This window comes from Centrocercus urophasianus, unplaced genomic scaffold (assembly GCF_019232065.1).
Source record: "Centrocercus urophasianus isolate 14NV4802_14NV808 unplaced genomic scaffold, USGS_Curo_1.0 seq_39, whole genome shotgun sequence".
NCBI lineage: Eukaryota > Metazoa > Chordata > Aves > Galliformes > Phasianidae > Centrocercus > Centrocercus urophasianus.
Window position 1 is genome coordinate 4,495,101 of NW_024884966.1, and position 21,256 is coordinate 4,516,356.

A 21,256-nucleotide genomic window follows, 5' to 3' on the forward strand; every position below is an offset into this window, starting at 1 on the left:
AATATAATGGATATCTGCATAGATTCCTCCTTGAAATTGTGAAGGCAACGTGGACTAAATGCAAGTGCAATGTGTGCTTGCAGCCCAGAAGGCCAGCTGTGTTCTGGGCTGCATTAAAAAGGGATGGCCAGCAGGGAGAGGAGGTGATCGTCCCCCTCTACTCGGCTCTTGTGAGGCCCCATCTGCAGCACTGCATCCAGGTCTGGGGCCACCAGTACAGGAAGGATGTGAAGCTCATGGAGCGGGTCCAGAGGAGGGCACTGAGATGAGCAGAGGGCTGGAGCAGCTCTGCTGTGAGGAAAGGTTGAGGGAACTGGGCTTGTTTAGCTTGGAGAAGAGAAGGATCCAGGGAGACCTCATTGTGGCCTTTCAGTACTTGAAGGGAGCGTAGAAACAGGAGGGGGAACGGCTGTTTATGGGTGTGGATGGTGACAGGACAAGGGGGAATGGTTTTAAACTGAGACAGAGGAGGTTTAGGTTGGATATGAGGAGGAATTTTTTCCCCCAGAGAGTGGTGAGGCACTGGCACAGGTTTCCCAAGGAGGCTGTGATGCCCCATCCCTGCAGGCATTCAAGGCCAGGCTGGATGTGGCTCTGGGCAGCCTGGGCTGCTGTTTGGTGACCTGCACACAGCAGGGGTTGGCACTGGATGAGCATTGTGGGCTTTTGCAACCCAGGCCATTCTGTGATTCTATGAAGGTCAATAGCTAGAGCAATTCTGAGTTCTGTTCTCCAAAGTGACAAAGCAGCGCTGATATAATCTGACTGTTGTAATCACAATTTTTCTGCATTGTACAGTATTTGTCTCTTGAGATTGGCAGGGAATTCTGGTTATGATATTACAAATGTCTAATGAATTTTGGATTGTTCCATTTGAGCTAATGAATGTGCAAAGCATCCAGTAAGTGAGCATTGGTTTCTTCAACGTATCTCATGTTAAATATTTAAGATTTCCCCTAAAATATGAACAACGGACTCTTGAGAAGCTCAAGTACTCCCTTATTTGTTTCATCTGTGAGCACTAATGCCAAAATAATGGCAGCTGTCCAAAACAATGAAGTAGTGTTTCCTAAATATGAAGTAATAAATATTTCCATTGCTAAGTATTCAGATCCCACCCCACTTGTCATTTGAGCAGCATTGACAAAGGGCATGGAAAAAACTGTTTAGTTTGCTATCAAGAGGCTGCACAGTAAAGGTCAAAAAGCACATGTTCTTGTTCTCCTTTCAGTTTGTTTCTTTTGTTGCCCATCAAATTGTTCTTACAGAAATGGTGCATAATGGTTCATTTTTAAAATGAACAAAAGCAGTGTCTCATTATGATGGTCGAGTTACATTTTCAAAGCTCATTTCTAAATATAGAGGTCAATAAGTAGTTTTTTTTTCTTCTTTTTTATGTCACTGTCCTTTTTGTTTCCTAAGGAGCCATGGCAGAACAGAACTTGGCAGTTGACTTTTTTTTTCCCCTGAAGAATAAGATGTTATCCTCTTTTCCCCTTTTCTTTTTTAGTGCACTCATTTTGATCTTTTCTTCTTGGAATTAATGAAGAATGATAGGTTGATGGGCCTTGCATAAATACCTACTATCCAAACAGCTTCATATTGTTGTGGTGAAATAATGATGTTAAGAAGCCCGTAGGATTCCTGTTCAGGATAGTGCAGAAAGAATATGCCAGTACTGAGACTGGCAGAGTTGAATGTGTAGTGTAAAAACTTTGCCCTCTTTTATATCAGCTTTGGAAAATGTATGTATAGGAACATCTTAATTTTTTTCCAATGGAAAGAAAAAAATGATGCATCCCAAATCAGGTTATATCAAAACAGACAATAAAAATATTGTGGTGGCATGGCTGTTCAAGGGACTGAGATGTTAGCTACGATTTAGAGGTTGCGCTTACCCAGATCTGCAGTATGCAGGAGACAGATTGTTTCAGATATGAGTCTTTCTGGAAGCTCGCATTGGTACAGAAATGAGATTAGCTTGTGTCTGAATATCTTTATGCAAATTTGCCAGTATTGTGTAATTGGTTTGCATTAAAGTTTATAAACTTCCCTTTAGCATCTGTATTTGAAGCTAATTAAACTAACTTTTTGATGGATTCTGCATTTGCATGCAATATGTATTTAAAACAACCCTTTACTTACTGATCGAGTATGCATTGTGAGATGAGTAATGATATGTTTCCTTTTTGCCCCATCTGTGTGAGAGTGATGTGAAAAAAACAAAGCACAATAAGCTTTCTTGTTCCCTTTTGCTTTTATTTCTGCAGGCTATGAAATCGCCAGAATTAAAAGAACGATTGGAGGAGTCAGAAAAGTTGATCCAGGAAATGACTGTGACCTGGGAAGAAAAGTTAAGAAAAACTGAAGAGATAGCACAGGTTTGCTGATTTTTCTTTTTCCGTGTCTGTAATGCTTGTAAACAATAGGTTTGCTTCCTTTGTTTGTGTGAATCTCTTGCGGTTATGGGTAAGTAGGTCAAGCTTACTGCCCTTGTAGAAAAACTTCATTTAAATCCTATGATAGCTGGCTGTCTCCCAGATTACTATTCTAGAATGACAATAATAAATTGTCATTCTATGCAAATTAAGAGGTTGTTTGTGGAAAAAAAAAATCCATGGATGAGAGGATTATAGGGATTTTGTGTTCTTCAGACAGCAAAATTGCTGTTTCTCACGAAGGATGGAGCATTGAGAATGTTAAATGCAAGGTTATGTATGGAGTGCCTTAATACCGAAGGCAAAGAGCATTTGGAATATTAAAAAATAGAATGTTTGAATTCCTGTTTGTTTTAATGCCTCTTACACCCCTATTTAATGCCTCAGAACATAATTGAAGATGATAGCTATGCTGAAAAATTGTGCAGGACACCAGGATTATTGCATGACACTTCCAATTCTTACCACACAAATGCTGATGTATATATTTGCAGTGGGGAACACTGAAGGGGGAGAACTATTGAAAGGTGATGAATAGCTTGTAAGAAAATTGAGCCTCCAATACAAAGCCCTTTTTGTAGGTGTCATGATCAGAATAGGCTTTGACTTGAGTTTTAAAGATCCATTGTAAGAAATATTCTTTCAAATAAGAGAGCTTCCTGTCTTTCAGAGCAAAATCATACCATGGAGCACCCTCTGTATAAGGGTGAAATTCAATAATAATAATAATTCTGATCTCATTTTACGCAGCAATTTGTAGGTGTAGAAATCCCGAGTATGCAAGGAGGTTGATCAAAATAATGAGATCAACGCTGCAGAATAAATCTGCCTTGATGTCTGCATACAGCTACTTGCTTTGGTGTTCTTCTTCATCTGAATTCTCAACCTGCTCTGAGCCTTGCAGCTGTAGAGGAAGTGAGGTTTGTTCAGAGGAAGGATGAGGACCAGTGTTTGTGCAGTGGAGGGCTTTTCATATGAAACAGGGAGGGCTGTGCCCTATGAAAGCCAGTAGAAGGAACCTTCTCACATCATCATCAGGCTTACACGAGCCCAAGGCTAAAGGCATCTATATTATGGTTTGTCATGTGGTTTTATTCCTAGCCAGCCTCCACTACCATCTGCCTGACAAATTTCAGTGGTAGAATGTAGAGATAACTGTAAATCCTTGAGAAGGATCATTCCTCATGAAGAATAAGAACTGCTGAGGAGGCACTTGATAGAGCTGGAGGGACAATAAGGGTTCAAAGCCTTAAAGACAAGGCAATTTTTTCACATCTTCACAGAGTGTCTCACATACTTCTGATGTATTTTACATTCTTCAGTTACTCAACAGTAGGTATTGATCAAAAGTTAATGGAAACTGGCTCATTTTCTTTATGTGAACCCTTTGAGTTTTAGACGATGGGCAAGGTCTCTTTTCTTTATCTGTGACTGTAGATGATTTGGAATGATGTAAACATCAGAGCCTGGCACTGGTGGTAGAAAAGAAAGCTTTGACATCACATTTCAGTTTTCCTCTGTTCTTTGTTTTGCTCTCTCATCACAAACGCACATGAATTTTCCTTTCAAGGACGCTGTTGGTTTCATGGTGTATAGGAAGACAGGGTAGAGAAAATGAAGAGGGAGTTGTGCTTGCCATTCTTTGCAATTTTAATCTTGGTTAGAGCAGTTAAAGCTCTGATGTTGAACAGAGAATTATACTGGATGCTATGGCATGGCAATTTTTTTAATGCAGTGCAAACTCATAAGTAAAGTTCAGAGTCATAATGAACTCCCCTCCATTATTCCTATATAATCTCTTCTAAATATTTTTTATTAAGTCTCAGTGGCACAGATAAAGCTGTTGTGAGTCTCATATTTTTTACTTATTTTATTCTTCCATTTTTGATTCCATTTAGTAATTCCCTGAGGAGCCTCCCATGTTTTTGTTTTTTTAATTTTGTTTGCTGTTGTGGATAGGGAGTTTCATTTTGCTTTCAGTTTCTATATGATCCTTGGATCAATTCTCAGTATTCATCTCTTTTTCTTTTCTGTAGAAGAATCCCTTTCTGTTTTGTTTTCTCTTTGAGACAGAAACGCTTAATGTTCCTATTTCCCTGCTTTAGTCTTCACCCTACCACTTCCCTTTGAAAGATGTACTTTTTTTGCACAGTAATGCTTTGTTGTGGAATTCTATGAAGTCCATTGACAGGAACAAAACATCATCCAAAATGGTACTATTCTTGTTCAGCAGGAAGTGTTATTTGCATAGCTTAAATAGAAGGTTGTCGGGTTTTGGTCGTTTTGATTTCTAAGAAATAAAAGATAGACGTGGAACTTGATTTGGCAGGCTGTTGACTTAACTTCGAGCCTTTTAGCTCGGAGAAGAAAATAAAGGGCTGAAGAGATGGCTCTGTGGTACTGCGTGCTGTTCAGTGAGGTCACAGAGAAGCTCCTACAGTACTGCAGTGTGCTGCCTTCAGCTGTTGTCATTTTGCACTGAGAGGATGCAACTGTGTGAGACCACAGCACGTAGCACTCCGAGTCCAGAGGTAGAAGGGCCAGAGAAATTGCAGACATCCTGCTGTAAAGTGTGATACAGCTCAGGCTTTTGCGTCTCATCTATCGCAGAAGAAAGAGCTGCCTTTTTCAGGAGGAGCCGCCCTTCGTTTTGCCCTGTCAGTTTTGGCAGGTAGGAATGTGTTTCCTAGGGACTGGACATCAACCAGCCTGTTTTTTTTTTATGGCAACTCTCTTACAGGAACGTCAGAAACAGTTGGAAAGCCTTGGCATATCGCTTCAGTCTTCTGGAATAAAAGTTGGGGATAATAAGTGCTTCCTGGTGAATTTGAACGCAGACCCAGCTCTCAATGAACTCCTGGTATATTATTTAAAGGTAAAAATAAATATTGATGTATTATTTTTTTTCTAACAGAAGAAGGACTCTAATGCCATTGACACAGATAGACAAGTAGTATTACAATGCATATCTGAAGTAAATCCTTGCTATTCACTGCTTCATTTAGTATGAATGTGACCTTTTTACTTCAAATGTAGTTCTCTGTCACAGAGGAGAGTTTGGGATTTATATATATGTATACATGTATTTATATCACAAAATCACAGAATTCATATATATATATGTATATATTTATATATATGTATTTGTAGAGTCATAGAATATCCCGAGTTGGAAGGTACTCATGCAGATCATTCAGTCCAACTCTGGGAAGATTTACATATTTAAAGAAATTTTGAGGTGTTCTCTTTTATAAATTATCTTGCATTTTTCAAACATCACACAATTTTACCCAGAGAAATGATTTGTATAAGGATTGACCGTATCAGTAATCAGCTTGCTACCCCATGTGTAATCAAAATTCTGAGTTCTGATTTCAGCTTATCAGATGTATTTTTATTCCTTTTCACGCAGCTCACCAGGAGTGAAAATCAGGTTCTGTTCTGCCTATGCACTTCTCTACACTGATGTGCAGTGCCTGTTACTGATGTCAAACAGGAAATGTATGATGTGGCTTTTGGACTCTGCCCTATGACAACTGGGCAGTTTGTTCTACTTGAACTAACCACGTAGATGTGATCTGGAGGCAGGAGGTGAAATGAGAGGCAGCTCTTTTAAAGTCACAATTAGAATACAAATTCTAATAATCTGACAGCACAAAAACTCTGGCAGTTTAAGCTTCACATTAAATCATTCTCTTTGAAGTGGTGTGTGTAACTCTCAAAGCAGCCACACATTAGCAATGGGGCTGGAAGGTGGTTTTGTTTCAGGCTGTCTGTGATCCTCTTTTCTATCAGTCATCTTATTGTTGCTCTGTGGTGTCTCAGTGAGAGCAAAGGAAAACTTTTCCGTTGTGTTCTTTGCTTTAAAAAAAGAAAAAAAAGACAAAACAGCTGAGCTGAGATTTTGGGAGAAAAACTGAAGGTGCTTTGCCTGTAGGTATCCAGAGTGTGACTCAGGCTGCTAAATCAGCCTCAGCACTGACCATTATTGAAGCAGAGCCAACCTCTGTGGTGTTTGTTGGGAACACATAACAAGAACTCACTGAAGACTTCTTAGGCATCTTACTGACGTTCTCTTTGATGTGTTCTTTCTTATAAAAGCTCCAAAGAAGAGCTTCACCTCACTTATCTATTGTGTCTACTCCTCAGCAGTTGCTTACAGATGCCTAGAGATGCCTCAAAAAGAAATAGATGAACTGGAGCACATGCAGAGTGCTTCTTCATTGGCCAAGTTCCTTGTCCCTAGATACTTCAGGGATTGACTAAGCCAGAGGATGATCTAAATGGAACCTGTGTAATAGCCCTGGGTCTAACCACTGTGAACCTGCCTTAATTCCTCTTTGAACTCCTTTATTCTTTTGGCTTCCACAGCATCCTGAGGCACTGAATTCTACGGTTTAATTATAGAAACTTCTTCATATTTGGATGTAACTGTTAGCTGTGAAATTTCCTGTGTGCTCCCTTCTTGTTGCTGTAAAAAATAGTGAGGATTTGTGTGCAATGCTTCATTCCCCTTTTTCCCTTTGCAGGAAGTATTGAGCAGCTTTCAGATTTTGGAAGTTAATTTTGAAGTTATAGCCAGAAGGAAAATGGCTGTACACTACGTTAGTGTAGCACTGATGAAACTTTGCAACCCATTGCTAACATCTGAATTAATTTTCCTAGGAGCACACGTTAATAGGATCAGACAACTCTCAAGATATCCAGCTATGTGGAATGGGAATTCTTCCTGAACACTGCATTATAGACATCACCCCAGAAGGACAGGTTATGTTAACACCTCAAAAAAACACCAGGTAAAGGCACAGATCTAGCTGTGTAACAATTGTGGTTTTATCTAGTACTTGATGATCAATGGGCAAAAAGATAACTGAAAAACCACACTCTTCCAATGGGTAGGAAGTAAGAAAGTCTCTTGTATTTTGCTTGAGGTTTTGTTTGAATTGTTATCTACTCTTCTGTCAGCTCACATATTTCATTCTGAGGAGATTTCTTTCACTGATGGCATTTATAATTTAAGTTTTCAAAGAGAGGATGTTTGAATTGCTTATGCTTTCAGCAAGTAGATACACACTGATTTGCAGCTGTGTACATTTAACTCTATCAAAATTTGAATTAATTTTCTAGGAAATCTGTTGGTATGCAAAGAGCAGCTGAAGCATTTGTTGCTTTATTTGATTAAGTAGCAGTACTTGAAAAGCAGGTGGTATATTCAAACTGATCACAAAATGACATGCAGTGTCAGCACCTCCAGTAATTTATTGCAAGAGTCACAAAATTCAAGAATTTCACTTCTATCCTGGTTCATATTTGATCCTGCTGTGAGATGGCACGAGGTGACATCCTGAGATTCCCTTCAAATTTGTTATCCTATTTTGAGAGATCCTATGTTGGGGCTTAATCTGGCTCTGAAATAGAGGCAGTTTCTCTAATTTGCTTATTGTCTTTGAACTGTTTACGTACCATAGTTCTCCTAAGGCTTATTCAAAGATATGTCTGTATTTCAAAGCAGTGAGAGAAGTATTAATTTCCAGTGACATTTGTTTCCTGCTTTCTCATCTTTAAGGCAATATCTCCGGACATAGATGTAGTATCTATCCAAAAGTAATGAATTCTGCAGAGCTTAAACAATCAAAAGAAGACACAGGGCAGATGAGTGAAGTTTCTTTAGATACAAGAAAGAAATTCTTCACAGTGAAGGTGTTGAGGCCCTGGCAGAGGCTGTCCAGAGAATCTGTGGGTGCCCCATCCCTGGCAGTGCCCAAGGCCAGGCTGGACAGGGCTTTGGGCAACCTAGGCTGGTTGGGGGTGTCCCTGCCATAGGATTGTAGTAGGTTGTAATCCACAAACCTGTTTTCCTGCTTTAACAAGCTACATTAAAGCAAGCAGTACCAGAATGAGAAAATACTTCCTATTGTGGTTTTATCATGGTTTTACTTTAGCCTTTCATCTTTTCACAGGACTTTTGTGAATGGTTCTGCTGTTACTGGTCCTATCCAGCTGCATCATGGAGACAGAATACTATGGGGAAACAACCACTTTTTCAGGTAGGAAGGAAATTAAATTAATTGCAAGTTTGAACCAGCTTACTTTTTCACTTCACGGTATAAGTAAAAATATGAATGGAGCATGCAGGCTACAGAGGAAGGTATCACACCCAATGTTTGATTTGAATAGTTTGCCCTTTGGATTTTGCATCAATTTCAGACCTGTGTTATACAGTGATATCAGTCTTACAAGGTCACTGTGTTCTCTGTTCCCTGGAATTCCAGCTCTAGCCATACCTCAGACCTTCCTGTGTCAGACAGGAACGCTGGCAGAAGTTTTCTGTGTAGGACTGTATGTGTGAGACCCTCTGTGGCTGGTCTGAATTACCTTAAAAATCAGGACATTTAAATGACAATCTGAAACATAATTGTTTTCTTTTATACTTGCCTCTATTTTATTTATATATTTGTTTTTTATATTTATATTTTTATATATTTTTATTTGTTTTTCATATTTTATATTTTGTAATACTCAAGAATATAATAAGAGTAATATATATTTAAGAACATTTATCTCTGTTCTTTGTTTCCTGTAAATTATTTTGGTGTGGGAAAAACAGTAGTTATAGAAGCTGTGTGATCAGTGGTTTCAGGTGCTCTGCACTATCAGAGCATAATGTCAATTACTTTTCCTTGAAGTCCCTTATTTACTCTGAGGAAAATCATGCTTCTAATCAACAGACAAGATCAACAGATTGCAAAAGGGGAAAATCTACTGATTTGGGTAACCTGCTTAATTTAAATGTGTTTTTTAAGCAACCTTTTGTCTCAAAGATGACCATGTGTTAGTTTAAGATTTTCTCCCTATTTCTACAGGCTGAATTTGCCAAAGAAGAAAAAGAAACCGGATCATGAGGATGAGGAGCGAGACAACTCTATGAAGTGCAGTAATAGTGTTGAGCAGCTGGATGTAGATGGAGACAATTCCAGTGAAGTGTCCAGTGAGATTAACTTCAGCTATGAATATGCCCAGATGGAAGTTACTATGAAGGCCCTTGGTAGTAATGGTAAGAAGCAACAGAAGTTATTAGAAATATGCACAGGGATGGATGCCCCGTTCCTGGAGGTGTTTCATCTTGGATGGGGCCCTGAGCAACCTCATCTGGTGCCTGATTGAGTGGTTGGCAACCCTGCCTGTTGCAAGGAGGTTGGAATTAGATGATCTTTGGGGTCCCTTCGGACTCAAGCCTGTGAATATGAGGTTATATTTTCAAGCAATGTTTAGCACCAGCTTTTTCCCTTGTAGCATCCTACTGGAAAACTTTTCTTGTGAATGACTCATTGCAGCCATTTTTGCCCTGGAGGGGAAAAACACCACCACAAAATATTTTGTTTGGCAGCTCTTGTTGAGGAAAAAGCTGAAACTGGAATGCTGGTGGAACTGCAGCCTCAAATCAGAATGTTTTTGCTTTGCTGTTTATTTTTCGTGTGTTATGTCTCACTCTGGCATTAACTGTAGTGATTTCTGTCTCTGCAATTATGTTCTTTAGTTCTTGTGGTCTTACATAGCTGCCCTAGATTGGCATTATTTTTGGGACAGAAGTAGTTTTTTTTAAGACTGATCTTTTCCAACCTCTCTTAAATCATTCACCCACTCTTCTGTTTGTCTTTTTTTTGCTCCACAGTTCAGCAGCATTTTTTAAATATGCCTCACAAACAAATGCAATCTCTTCCTCCTTTTATGCGATACAGTACTATGTTTACTGTCTAGTAAGCATTCTTCACATTTGATCTCAGTGGCCACTGCAGCCCCTGGCATGGATATCTGTAGGTCTGTATATATGAAGCAAAGTATGAAGGCATGGTAATTTGTGCCTTGCCCAAGGCAGTGCAGAACATCTGTGCAGAACCTGGGACAGAGCTCGTATTTCCAAGTCCCCACTCTACCACGTAGTCATTACTTGACTCCCTCAGTTTAATTTCTTATGCTTACTAGATATTCGATATATAGTATATGCTTACTAGATATTCGACCCCAAAAGTTCTAGCTTCTTTATTTTTCAACGTCTACTTAGATCCTATGCAGTCCATCTTGCAAAGCCTGGAGCAGCAGCACGAAGAGGAGAAGAGATCAGCACTTGAACGGCAGAGACTTATGTATGAGCATGAGCTGGAACAGTTACGAAGGCGACTGTCACCAGAGAAGCAGCACTTCCGCAGCATGGACAGGTTCTCCTTTCATTCTCCCAGTGCTCAACAGCGTTTACGGCAATGGGCAGAGGAGAGGTGGGTAATAAAATCTGACTGGCAGGATTGTTCATTTCAAGTTCCTTGGTGCCAGTGAATTTTGCCAGGTTTAAATTGTGTTGCACACCTCTGTCGGCTTTCTGAGAAGACTCCTGCAGATGACTGGGGGGGACAGAGTGAAAATATTAGTTGAAGCACAATCAGATCAGTAATGCTAGAAAGATTTTAAAGTAAGAATGTCTGCTTTGTTGTTAAGGAGAAACTGTACCAGCATTAAATATGAGTCTCTTCTTTTGTAAATTCGTGACAGCTGCTGGAAGGTTGTTCTTCCTCCTAGCTTGTATCCAACTGTCTGACCTGGGCAGGTTCTGGCAGCCAGAAGGTTGCAGAAAGAAAAGGGAGTAGAAGGGTGATACAAAGAATTTAGATCCAGAGGATTGCAAGAGCTGTGTAACAATCACAGAGGAGCCACAGGCCTCTACCTCTTCATAGACAGTTGCACTGAGTGCATTATCTTCTTCCTCTCTGTGATCTTTGCCAGCATTACTGACAAATGGTGCAGCTGCAGGAAGAAAATGAATCTTTCCCTAAAACAATAAGCATGGTAAAAGATGTAATGAGGAAACACAGATCTGATTTAAGGAGCATCTTTTGAAATGCGAAGCACCTGAGGCAGTCCAACGAGGTCTTAGCTGTCTGTCTAGAATATTTTGTGGTGCTGGATTCCTACACTACGTAGTTGGTGCTCTGATACATTTGCCAGGGAGGCCAGTGAGCAAGTGGGTCATGATGTCTGAACAAATCTCCCTCTGTAAAATGGAACATTCACATCTGTGCTGGAAAAACTCTGGAATAAGCCATGTAAGTACTGACTATTCAGCAGATAATTGGGGAAGTCTCCAAAGCTGGCAGTATGCTGATGTCCACACTACTAAATTCATACGGATGACTTTTTTTTTTTTTCCAAGAAGAAATGCCATTTAATTTGCCTAATTCTTGTGTTAAAAGGCTGAGTATTGACTTTTTCCCTGCCAAGTGATCCTGTGCTTTGCAGTCAGTTTCAATATCTAAATGCCATTTTCTTCTGTCTTTCCCTGCAACAAATTGCCTTCTAGAGAAGAAATGTTGACCCACAGCCTGAGAAAGCTGCGAGAGCAAATTGTTAAAGCCAATTTGTATGTGAGAGAAGCCAATTTTATTGGAGAAGAATTGGACAAGAGGACAGAGTATAAAGTCACCCTCCAGATCCCTGCTTCAAGCCTTAATGCCAACAGTAAGGTAATGTAGCCATAATGGAACTAAAACATTGTTCATGTAGTTTGCTCCTTGGAATTCGTATTCATCTTATTCTAACTAATGATCTAGATAGTTTGCATTGATGTTGAAGTTCACATTTCCTTCTGTTTAAGAGTGACAAAGTCCATGCAGGTTAGGTGATAAAATCCATCATGGTGATAAAATCTATGTAGAATCCATCCACCAAATGTGTTTGCTGTCACGTTATAGGCATTTGCCTTTGCATCGTGGTGCTGAGGTGAGAAATTGCTGACATCCCTGTTGTACAGGGAGGAGCTGGAGCTGAGAGGATTTGGATGATTCCTTCCAGATGTCTTAAACATTTTGAAAGGAGGGAACCAAACCCAGAGTTCTCTGTTGCAGGCTGGCTACCTAAGCTGTCTTATCCTTTCTACTCTTGAGGCCAGCTCAAAATTTTAGTGATAATAAAGGCATCATCATCAGTGCAGTAGCTGTATTTTAACCCAAGATCAGAATTGTTCTGAGTTGCTTTAGAAATTTCTCTTGTTTGCTGGTTTTTCTTGCAGTCTTCTGGCATGTCCAGAAACAGGACATTAGCAAAGCCTTCTGATGCATTCCCCCTCCATAAGGTGTTTTCAGGAGTTGAAATTTGCCTTAACTAGAACTTCAGGCTGCTGTAACTTGGGGATATTTGTGAAATGCCTGAATATTCCTATTTGTAACACTTATCTAAGGTGACCATCCACTGAAACTACTGCCTGTGGCTGGGATGAGATATGGCAGTTAGACTGAAGGTGAATGTACTGTGACAGCCAGATTCAGGCTGTCGTGCTTGAACTCAAATCATCAAGCTGTATTAAAAAGAACAGTCCAAACTTTGCAGAGGTGTTCTCAGTTTTTCTGTCATTTGTAAACTATTTTTCATTGCTGTGACATAGGATCTGCATTAATCTCTCTTTAATTGTTTCTCAGAGAGGTGCAATTCTCAGTGAGCCTGCTATTCAGGTGAGAAGGAAAGGGAAAGGCAAACAGATTTGGTCACTGGAAAAGCTGGAGAATCGATTAGTAGACATGAGGGATCTTTACCAGGAGTGGAAAGACTGTGAGGAAGACAACCCTGTAAGTAAAAACTACACCAGTGCTGTACCACTAGAATTCTTCTCCTATTCATTTTTTTGGTTAAGTAGATGTAAGAAAATCTTCTGGTTCTGGAGGAATGGTGTGGAGAGAGGGAGGGAAAAGGCAGAGGTAACAGTTTCTCTTAGCCTTTGTTTTGCTATTACTGAAGCAATCTTCAGCATTTCATCAGCCCTTATCGCATCACTTTGATGCTTGTTTGCATGCATAGCTCAGTGCAGTAAGGAAACATTATCAGAGCTGGGGCTCAGGCTGACTTCTCTGAATCAGACAGTGTTGGAGAACTTGTTGAGGACAGGCCTTAATACTCTGTGCAAAGTTAAAATCGTGTTTCCATTCTTCTTGTGTCCTGATCTGGCCTCTTGCTTGCATCCCCTTTTCCTGTTAGGCTAGTTTTGTAACACTTGGAAAACTGTTGTGAGAAGTTTGTTTTTCTTACGTTTTTGTGCATTTGGTTAAAGGTGATGAGAGCTTACTTCAGGCGAGCTGATCCGTTCTATGATGAGCAGGAGAACCACAGCCTTATTGGAGTAGCCAATGTCTTTCTTGAGTGCCTGTTCTATGACGTGAAGCTGCAGTACGCTGTGCCAATCATCAATCAGAAGGGAGAGGTTGGTCATTTTTTCCATTATCTATCCTTACTCAACTGCTTATTCACAGTCTGTGGATGTTAATACCACTATATGGTAGATATTTTCCAGTTTCTTGTGCACAAGATCTCTGCTAACAATTTGGGATTGTGCAAGTCCCATACTCGAGTTGTTGAGGCTTCAGATCCAAGCACACTGACTGTGAAAGACAAAAGCTTTGTTTGTACCCTCCAAAATGAAGCAGCCCAAAATACATATTAGAACCAGTATAAGCTATAGGTCTATTGCATTTCATTGACTGTTGTTCATAAAAGGCTGTTAAATATAACACAATAGAAAATCTTCAAAGACAGCTAGAGCAAACATTCTGTGTGCACTCTGTGCCTTGCATATGCACTTTGCAAACTCTCCAGAGACTGATGGGATGGTGAGTGAGATTGCAGCATACTGTTCCCAAAGTCCCTCTAGTGCCTGATGGTTTGTAAAAACGGAAACTCCTTTACAGCAGCAGTCTTTACTCCAAGCTTTCTTTCTCTGGTGCTACAAACGAGCATTGCAAGACAACAGAAAGGAAGAAAATGTCTGCTGGCAGGCTGGGGACGTCAGTCATAGTTATCTGAAAAGGGATGGATTTGTCACTGCTCTCTGGCATACGTATCATTTGTACTCCTTTTTCATCAGGTATCTGGCCGTCTCCATGTTGAAGTTGTTCGAGTGAGTGGAGAGATAGATGACAGGTTGGTTGGTGGTGAGGATAGTCCTGATTATTCCAATGAAAATGACACTCAGGAGAGAAAACTTGTCTGCAGGGTGAGTTCCAGATATACCCCAACCTCGTGAGTAACCTCTCTTTTCATCCCATCTTAAAATAACAAAGCCTCAGGTGCACTGGCTTCTGGACATTAGATATCTCTGTGAAACCTTGCGTGTAATGTTCATTTCCAGTATTCAGCTACACAGAGAAAGTTCTGACTCTAAACTTGTTGATAAATAGTACGGAACGGTGTTGATGTTTCAGGATGAAAAGAAAAGTGACAGCCATTTAGCTGTGTGGTATGTACAGAGTTCAGTCTTCGGCTGTATTTGTTTTCATGGTCTTTGTTGCCTTCAGTCTCCATGATTCTTTGAAGTCTGCAAGGTATTCATTAAACTGTATTTATATACAAGTGCATACAATCTTATCCCAGGCAGTTTTATTGTATTCTTAGAAAACATGGAAGATTTGTGGCAGGGACTGGAGCTGTAATATCTAGTTCAAAAGCAGTCAAAGAATCTGATAAGCTTCCTTTGTTCTGTGAATCATTCTCTCCTTTCTTCACTCGCTTAAATATTTAATCTTTTGTGAAATATATACAGATGTGTTTTGTTTATTAATAATAAAAAGCAAGTGAGCAAGGAGGGTCTACTGGGAATTCTCTGTGATAGGAAAATGCAACTTAGGCCAAGCTTCAGATAGAAGTAAATAAGGGAGGCAAAAAGCACTGGAGGGAATCTGACTCATTTGACCTTAATATGACAAAGAGGTAAATAGAAATTAAATAGAGGTAAATTACATGAAATGTGGTTGATGTGATGGTTTTGTTTAGAATGGATGTATCCAAAAATTGTAGTTTTATTTGTTCATTAAAGAAGGAAGTGGGTGGGGGAACATGCCTTACTTTCGTGTTGTCAGGGCTGTTTTAATATTACTCCCAACATAAGGACAAAAATATCTTTAAAGAAGGGACTGGCAGAATGATGGAGCTCATTTTGGTAGAAATATACAATTTGTCTTGTGTTCTTAAATTGTAACTGTTGCTGCATCTCTCCATTAAAAGTAACTTAAATAATTTGGCCTGTTTCTAAAATTCACCGTGCTAGTTTTTATTCCCAAAAATACGTGATTGCTGACATCTAGTGGCCATTTTCAGCTGATGCACTCAAAATACAGCCTGCAGTGGGTATCAGTGCAGAGGTACATCGTTAGTAAGCTTTTTTTTATTCCCAATAAACCTTCTTAGTTATCCCTTGCAGGGGAACAAAAGAAAATTGTTCTACCAAATGAACTTCCAAATTCTATGAAGAGAATTTAATCCTGATGGATAAGATCTTTTCCTTTGTTTCTCATCTCTTCTCTAGATTAAAATACTTCAGGCAACAGGTTTGCCACAGCACCTCTCCAACTTTGTGTTCTGCAAATACACATTCTGGGATCAGCTGGAGCCAGTTAATGTTGCACCTGAGGTGGATCCTTCCTTATCTCCCATCAGCAAGGAGCCACGCTGCATGGTTGTCTTCGATCATTGCAACGTAAATATATATATTTTTTCCATTTTATTACTGGAACTGTTGGCAGGAAAACCAGGCTTATGCTTGCATAACACTGTTGGTTGCACGTTTGCTCTCATTATTATTCTTCGTGAGGCTGATACCCTAATGCCATTTTTAGTAAGAACTTTCCTTGTAGTACACAATTCATTTGTACAAAAGTCACTGAAGGTGATGAAGTAGATTAATGAAGGAAGGCAGTCAGTTTGGCAGAGACTTATTAGTTTACCTGGAGTGAAAATGCAGCTGAGTATGAGTGGAAGTGTGACACCCTTCTAAGAACATGTCTGCATCTGACCTCGTTACTTTCCATTGACATCAGTGAAGAGACATGGGCAATACTGGGACTTGCTGCCTTTCATCTCTAAGTAGGTGTTGAAGTTAGATAGATCTTAGAACAGGCTGCTTCCTTCTTTTCACTTCAGAGCCACTAGTTAAGTGGAGGCGTCTGCAATAGAGATCTCAGAATCATAGAATAGCTCATGTTGGAAAAGACCTTCAAGATCATCAAGTCCAACTGCAACCTGACCATCCTACCCTAACTCTAGCAACCCTCCACTAAATCATGGCCCTGAGCACCACACCCAAATGGTTTTTAAACACAGCCAGGCATGGTGACTCAACCACCTCCCTGGGCAGCCTTTTGCAGTGCTTTCTGAGATGTCAGAAGTCAACTTAGATTAATCCCAGATGATCACCTGAGTTCTCTTTGTGTTCTTCCTCTCATTTGTTATTACACTGAGCAATGAACTCTATTCATTTGTAAAGTAGATATTGTACCCTCTGATGAGTTTGGAGTTTGATTCTAAGTTCTAGAACATAAGATATTTTTTAGAGGTTGGGTCAGGACTTGGAACAGGATGTGGTCATCTTACAGCTTGTTCTGGAATTTTACCTTTAAGCATGTCTTACATTGTTACCTTGTCTCCTGATTTCACAAATCAAAATGACAGTTCTTCCTTTCCTCCACATTGTGTCTTGGGAAATGGGAACTTTACTACATCCTTACATTAAAGTCAAGACAGTGAGTCTCTAAGCCTAAGTCAGCATTGTGTGGTCACAGTCATTAACCTGTTGTCACTTGCAGGAGTTTTCTGTAAATATTTCTGAAGACTTCATGGAACATCTCTATGATGGTGCTCTGGCAATTGAAGTATATGGGCACAAGCAGAGTGGTGACCGCAAAAATCCAACCCTGTGGGATTTGGGAATCATTCAGGCCAAAACACGGAGCCTTCGAGACAGGTAAATACAGAAAGCAGGTTTTCTGTTTTAAAAACCTGGAAAGTCACTGTCTGAAGGGCTTAATTTTGGGGCAGATTTGAGATAAGTAGTCAAATTTTCAACTGAAAAAAAAAATGTGTTTGAGACTTCATCTGTTAGGCTATTAGAAATAGACTATTGGGAGAACATCATGTGATGTGTCAGTAGGTTTTAAAAATTGAAACAGGAGAAATGCTCATCTCTGTTTGAAATTAAAAGTGGTCAAACTCGAAGGACTTGGAAGCCCCTTTTATTTAAAAAAAGCCATGTGCATTAGTAGTCTTTTAGAAAGGAGCAGAAAATAGTAAGCTGATTAATTTTTGTTATATTGTTATGAGGATCTGAGCCAGAAAGAGCTATCAAGTCTAGAACAGCAAGATGATTGTTCTGACTGTACAGTGATGTATTTATTCAAGGTCAGACTCCTGTTTGTTCTTGGACATGAAATGTTACCACTGTAATGCTTCCATTGAAAGAGCTGTATAACTAATTACTTCAGTTAGGGTAAATATTGCAATAAAACAGTAATTCAAACTGAAAGGTTGTGTATTTCTTTATTGGCAACCAATTCTTATCGCCAAACTCGGCTTGGTAGCATTTTCTTAAATGTAAGTTGTTTTGCTCCTCCTACTGGAATACAGCTCTGGAACTTAATTTAGTGGCAGTTATTTCTCTTTTTATTTATTTCCAGCCTAAGAATTTGGTGAACATGTTGAGTATTAGGGGAAATATAGGAAAATTTAAAAGAGAAGTCAGGAAAATGTGGCAAAGAGAAGCTGTGTGTTACGAAGTAGTTACATTCAGTAGCTGAGCAGAACCTCCTTCCTTCTTAATTTTGAGTTACTAAAAACTGACAGTAAGTATTTAAGCTCTTGGAAGAGTTTGACAGAAGGCAGTGGTATGATGTAGTTCAGGAAGATGCCTTCATTTTGGAAAGCTTGTGAGACAATGTCATTTTCGTTTGGCTGTTTTCTCTATGGACTTGATAGCTGTCAGCAACACTGAATCTCTGTAGATCTGGTAGTTGAGACTAGAGCTTAAATATTAGCATCTAGTAGAATTGGTTTTCATAGTGTAGTGAAGAAAAGGCTTATTTCTGATGGTTGACTAGAAGGGCTGTCAGTAAAATGTATTGTTTTTTAAATTTATTAGCATAGCTAATAATCCTGTGTGGTAACAAGCAGCATCTATGGGAATGTTCTTTCACTTCTTCAGTCTGTGGTCAGGGCCAATAGTTGTTTTTTTTTTCTTCCTTCTCTCTTTTTCTTTCCTTCTCTTTTTCTTTTGGCAGAAAAAGAAAGAAAGAAAGAAACGGCATTTGATGTATTTTGCAGGTGGAGTGAAGTAACCCGAAAAGTAGAGCTCTGGGTTCAAATTCTAGAGCTGAATGAGAATGGGGAATACTGCCCAGTTGAGGTGACTCCTGCCAAGGACGTTTGCACTGGAGGCATCTTTCAGCTCAGACAGGTAAGGTGGCACATGCAGGATTTCAGCAGTGAATAGAGATGGTGGGAAGCTGAGAGGGCTCTGTTTTGTGTGGACAGAGGGATGGTGTCCAAGTTGCTCTCAAGCCTAGGCATTGAGTATGATCTTGTGTACGTGGAGTCCTTTTGTGTTTGGTGAAACTTAGAAAGTGTAAGTTCATACTTAAAGCTGATCAGAGGCTCATCTGAGATTTTTTGAAGGCCAGACTTCCCCCTTAATTGATGCTTTCAGCCAACTATTCACTTTCTTTTGAGTTGTACGTGCATTACTTAACATTTTTAGGTGACAAGCTATTGCCAAAGTAACACCAGGAATTAGTGAAAGTTAGATACAAGCTGTACCTCTGAGCTCCCCAACTGATTTGATTTTTCCTATGGATTTTATTGAGGAAAAGTATTGATAGCATCAGCAGGTAGGCAAGAATTTTGAAGTCAAGGAGACCAGAGTCAGGAAAAGGTCACTTAAACTTCAATAGCTCACCAAGTAGGGCTGTTTTCTAACAATCTTATGGGTAAGAGATCCAACTTTCTGCCTTCAGAAGTATTAAAAATCCAATAGCTACATGTTCTGAAGGATTTTCCAGACAAGTAAACTGAGTTGTTGAATGCTGATTTTTTTCCCCATGAATACCTGAATACTGCAAACATAAATGCTTGCAACAGAAAGGGTATCTCCTGTACAGCAGGTCACTGAGATTACAGTACTCAGAAGAGCATAATATAAAATGCTGCTTGCAAATGACTGCCGGTAGAGGTCTCTCTTTGAACATTTTATGTTCTGTTGTTGTTAACAAGCATTTCACATTATTCTCTTGGACAGGGGCAATCTCGAAGAATTCAGGTTGAAGTGAGATCTGTGCAGGAATCTGGGACCTTGCCACTGATGGAGGAGTCAATACTATCTGTTGGAATTGGTTGTGTTCAAATAAAACACGTTAAGTCACAAAAAGTACCTGAAATTTATCAGGTAAGAGTCTGAATATGTCTTATAAGCTACTCATATTTTCAAGACATGTAAAAGCTTAAGGTTATGCCCCAAATTTGTTACAGCTGTGCATTGCTTTCAAGTTTTAGTTGATTTGCAGCAGGGATAGGGAGGCTGTTATTTAACCTACTAGTTATATTTGTATGTGTGTAAAGCAACAACAAGAACTGTCAGAATGCTTTTGATAGGCGATACTGGGAGTTAGGCAGGATGGTCTAAGTGCACGTCTTTGAGAAAGTCTTAAACAAAAATCATTTTCTGTGACAAAAGTGTTATTTGGAATGCGACCTTCTGGCTGTGTTCTGGATTGTGCTGCTTTTAAGGATAGGAAACACTGTAGTGAATAGCACGTTATTCAGGACAGGAAAGAAAAAGACAAACCTTCTAAAATTCTTTCGGAGTTTGTCCAGTAGATTTTACTTCAGGTATTAGGTATGACAGTATGCCATATCAGACAGAACTGGCAAAGCCAGAATAGTTCTTTCAAGAGGAAGGACTTCAGCTCCCCTTGAAGAAGAGCCTGAACTGCCTCTGATGCTGGTAACCCACATGGGAAAGAGCTATTGAAAGCCTTGTTATATTAGTTCTGCTGCTTACAATAGCTTTCTGACTTGAACATCTGGATTTTTAGTCCCCTCATTAGCATTTCTGTATCTCAAGTAAATCAGTATCTGTGGAATGTGAAAGATTTTCTAAAGAGTTTGAACTAAGAAAATGCCTCTTCTATATGGCTTTTTAATTTTAGCTTAGCTAGATTTTTGCTTTCATTACTAAGATACAAAGTAGGCTCCAGTGACTTGTTATTAGTTAAATAGATAAGTAATCACTTAGGATTGGAGACGTTGCTGCTGTTCCTTTCCCTGTGCAGCAGTGGCAGTTGTGCCTGCTCTCGGTGCAAGCAGGTCTGCTTGTGATGCACGTCAAGAACAAAAGGTACTGTCTCCCATCAGAAAATAATGGCAATCAAAACATGTGAAGTCTACCTTGTGGCTGTTGGTGTGGCAGAGTTATTCCACCTCCTCAGCAATTGGCTTAAACGCTTACATTTTTTTTCCTCTATATGCTACAGCAAAGTTGCCTTGAATCCTTTATGTCAGATGTTGTAAAATTCATACTTAAGTCTTGCAGGTAGAAAAAAAAACAAGCAGGTTTTTCTTTGCTATCCAGGATCAATAGGTTTCAAGTTGTTCTGCTTTAACTCTTACATCTTTCTTAGGGCTACTGAAGTATTCCTCTTTCTTCCATATATGAACAATTTTTAGCTGTGTTCCTGTGAAATGTACATTTATTTTTTTGTGTTGGGACATGAGCTGCTGATAGCAGCAAATCTTTGGGATGTCACTGTTGCATTCTGTGGTCACTGCTAAACTCAGACTTGTACAGATGATTGCTAATATTGCTTAAGGTAGCAGTACCCTTTGCATTAAATGTGTTTCCTGCTGTCAAAAAGCATTATTGATGTGGTTTTGCATGTTTTGACTTAGGAAGAAGATGATGAAATGGACAGTTACCAGGTAAAATTTCTCATATTACAATCTTGGATATTTTCAGATTAAAACAT

At 39.5% G+C, this 21,256-nt stretch overlaps 1 protein-coding gene across 2 annotated transcripts in view; it reads left to right on the top strand.

Annotated features, from left to right (window-relative positions):
- The window catches only part of KIF13B (kinesin family member 13B), a 120,592-nt gene that overhangs the window by 61,110 nt on the left and 38,226 nt on the right, over positions 1–21,256 (top strand). For both annotated transcript variants that reach the window (XM_042832727.1, XM_042832728.1), the window contains exons 12-26: positions 2,271–2,381; positions 5,179–5,313; positions 7,104–7,234; positions 8,399–8,485; positions 9,302–9,492; positions 10,501–10,711; positions 11,788–11,950; positions 12,902–13,048; positions 13,528–13,677; positions 14,338–14,466; positions 15,775–15,945; positions 17,051–17,208; positions 18,561–18,693; positions 19,531–19,677; positions 21,180–21,209. In XM_042832727.1, coding sequence (XP_042688661.1) covers positions 2,271–2,381; positions 5,179–5,313; positions 7,104–7,234; positions 8,399–8,485; positions 9,302–9,492; positions 10,501–10,711; positions 11,788–11,950; positions 12,902–13,048; positions 13,528–13,677; positions 14,338–14,466; positions 15,775–15,945; positions 17,051–17,208; positions 18,561–18,693; positions 19,531–19,677; positions 21,180–21,209 — 2,094 coding nt within the window. The remainder of the gene's footprint in view (positions 1–2,270; positions 2,382–5,178; positions 5,314–7,103; positions 7,235–8,398; positions 8,486–9,301; positions 9,493–10,500; positions 10,712–11,787; positions 11,951–12,901; positions 13,049–13,527; positions 13,678–14,337; positions 14,467–15,774; positions 15,946–17,050; positions 17,209–18,560; positions 18,694–19,530; positions 19,678–21,179; positions 21,210–21,256) is intronic.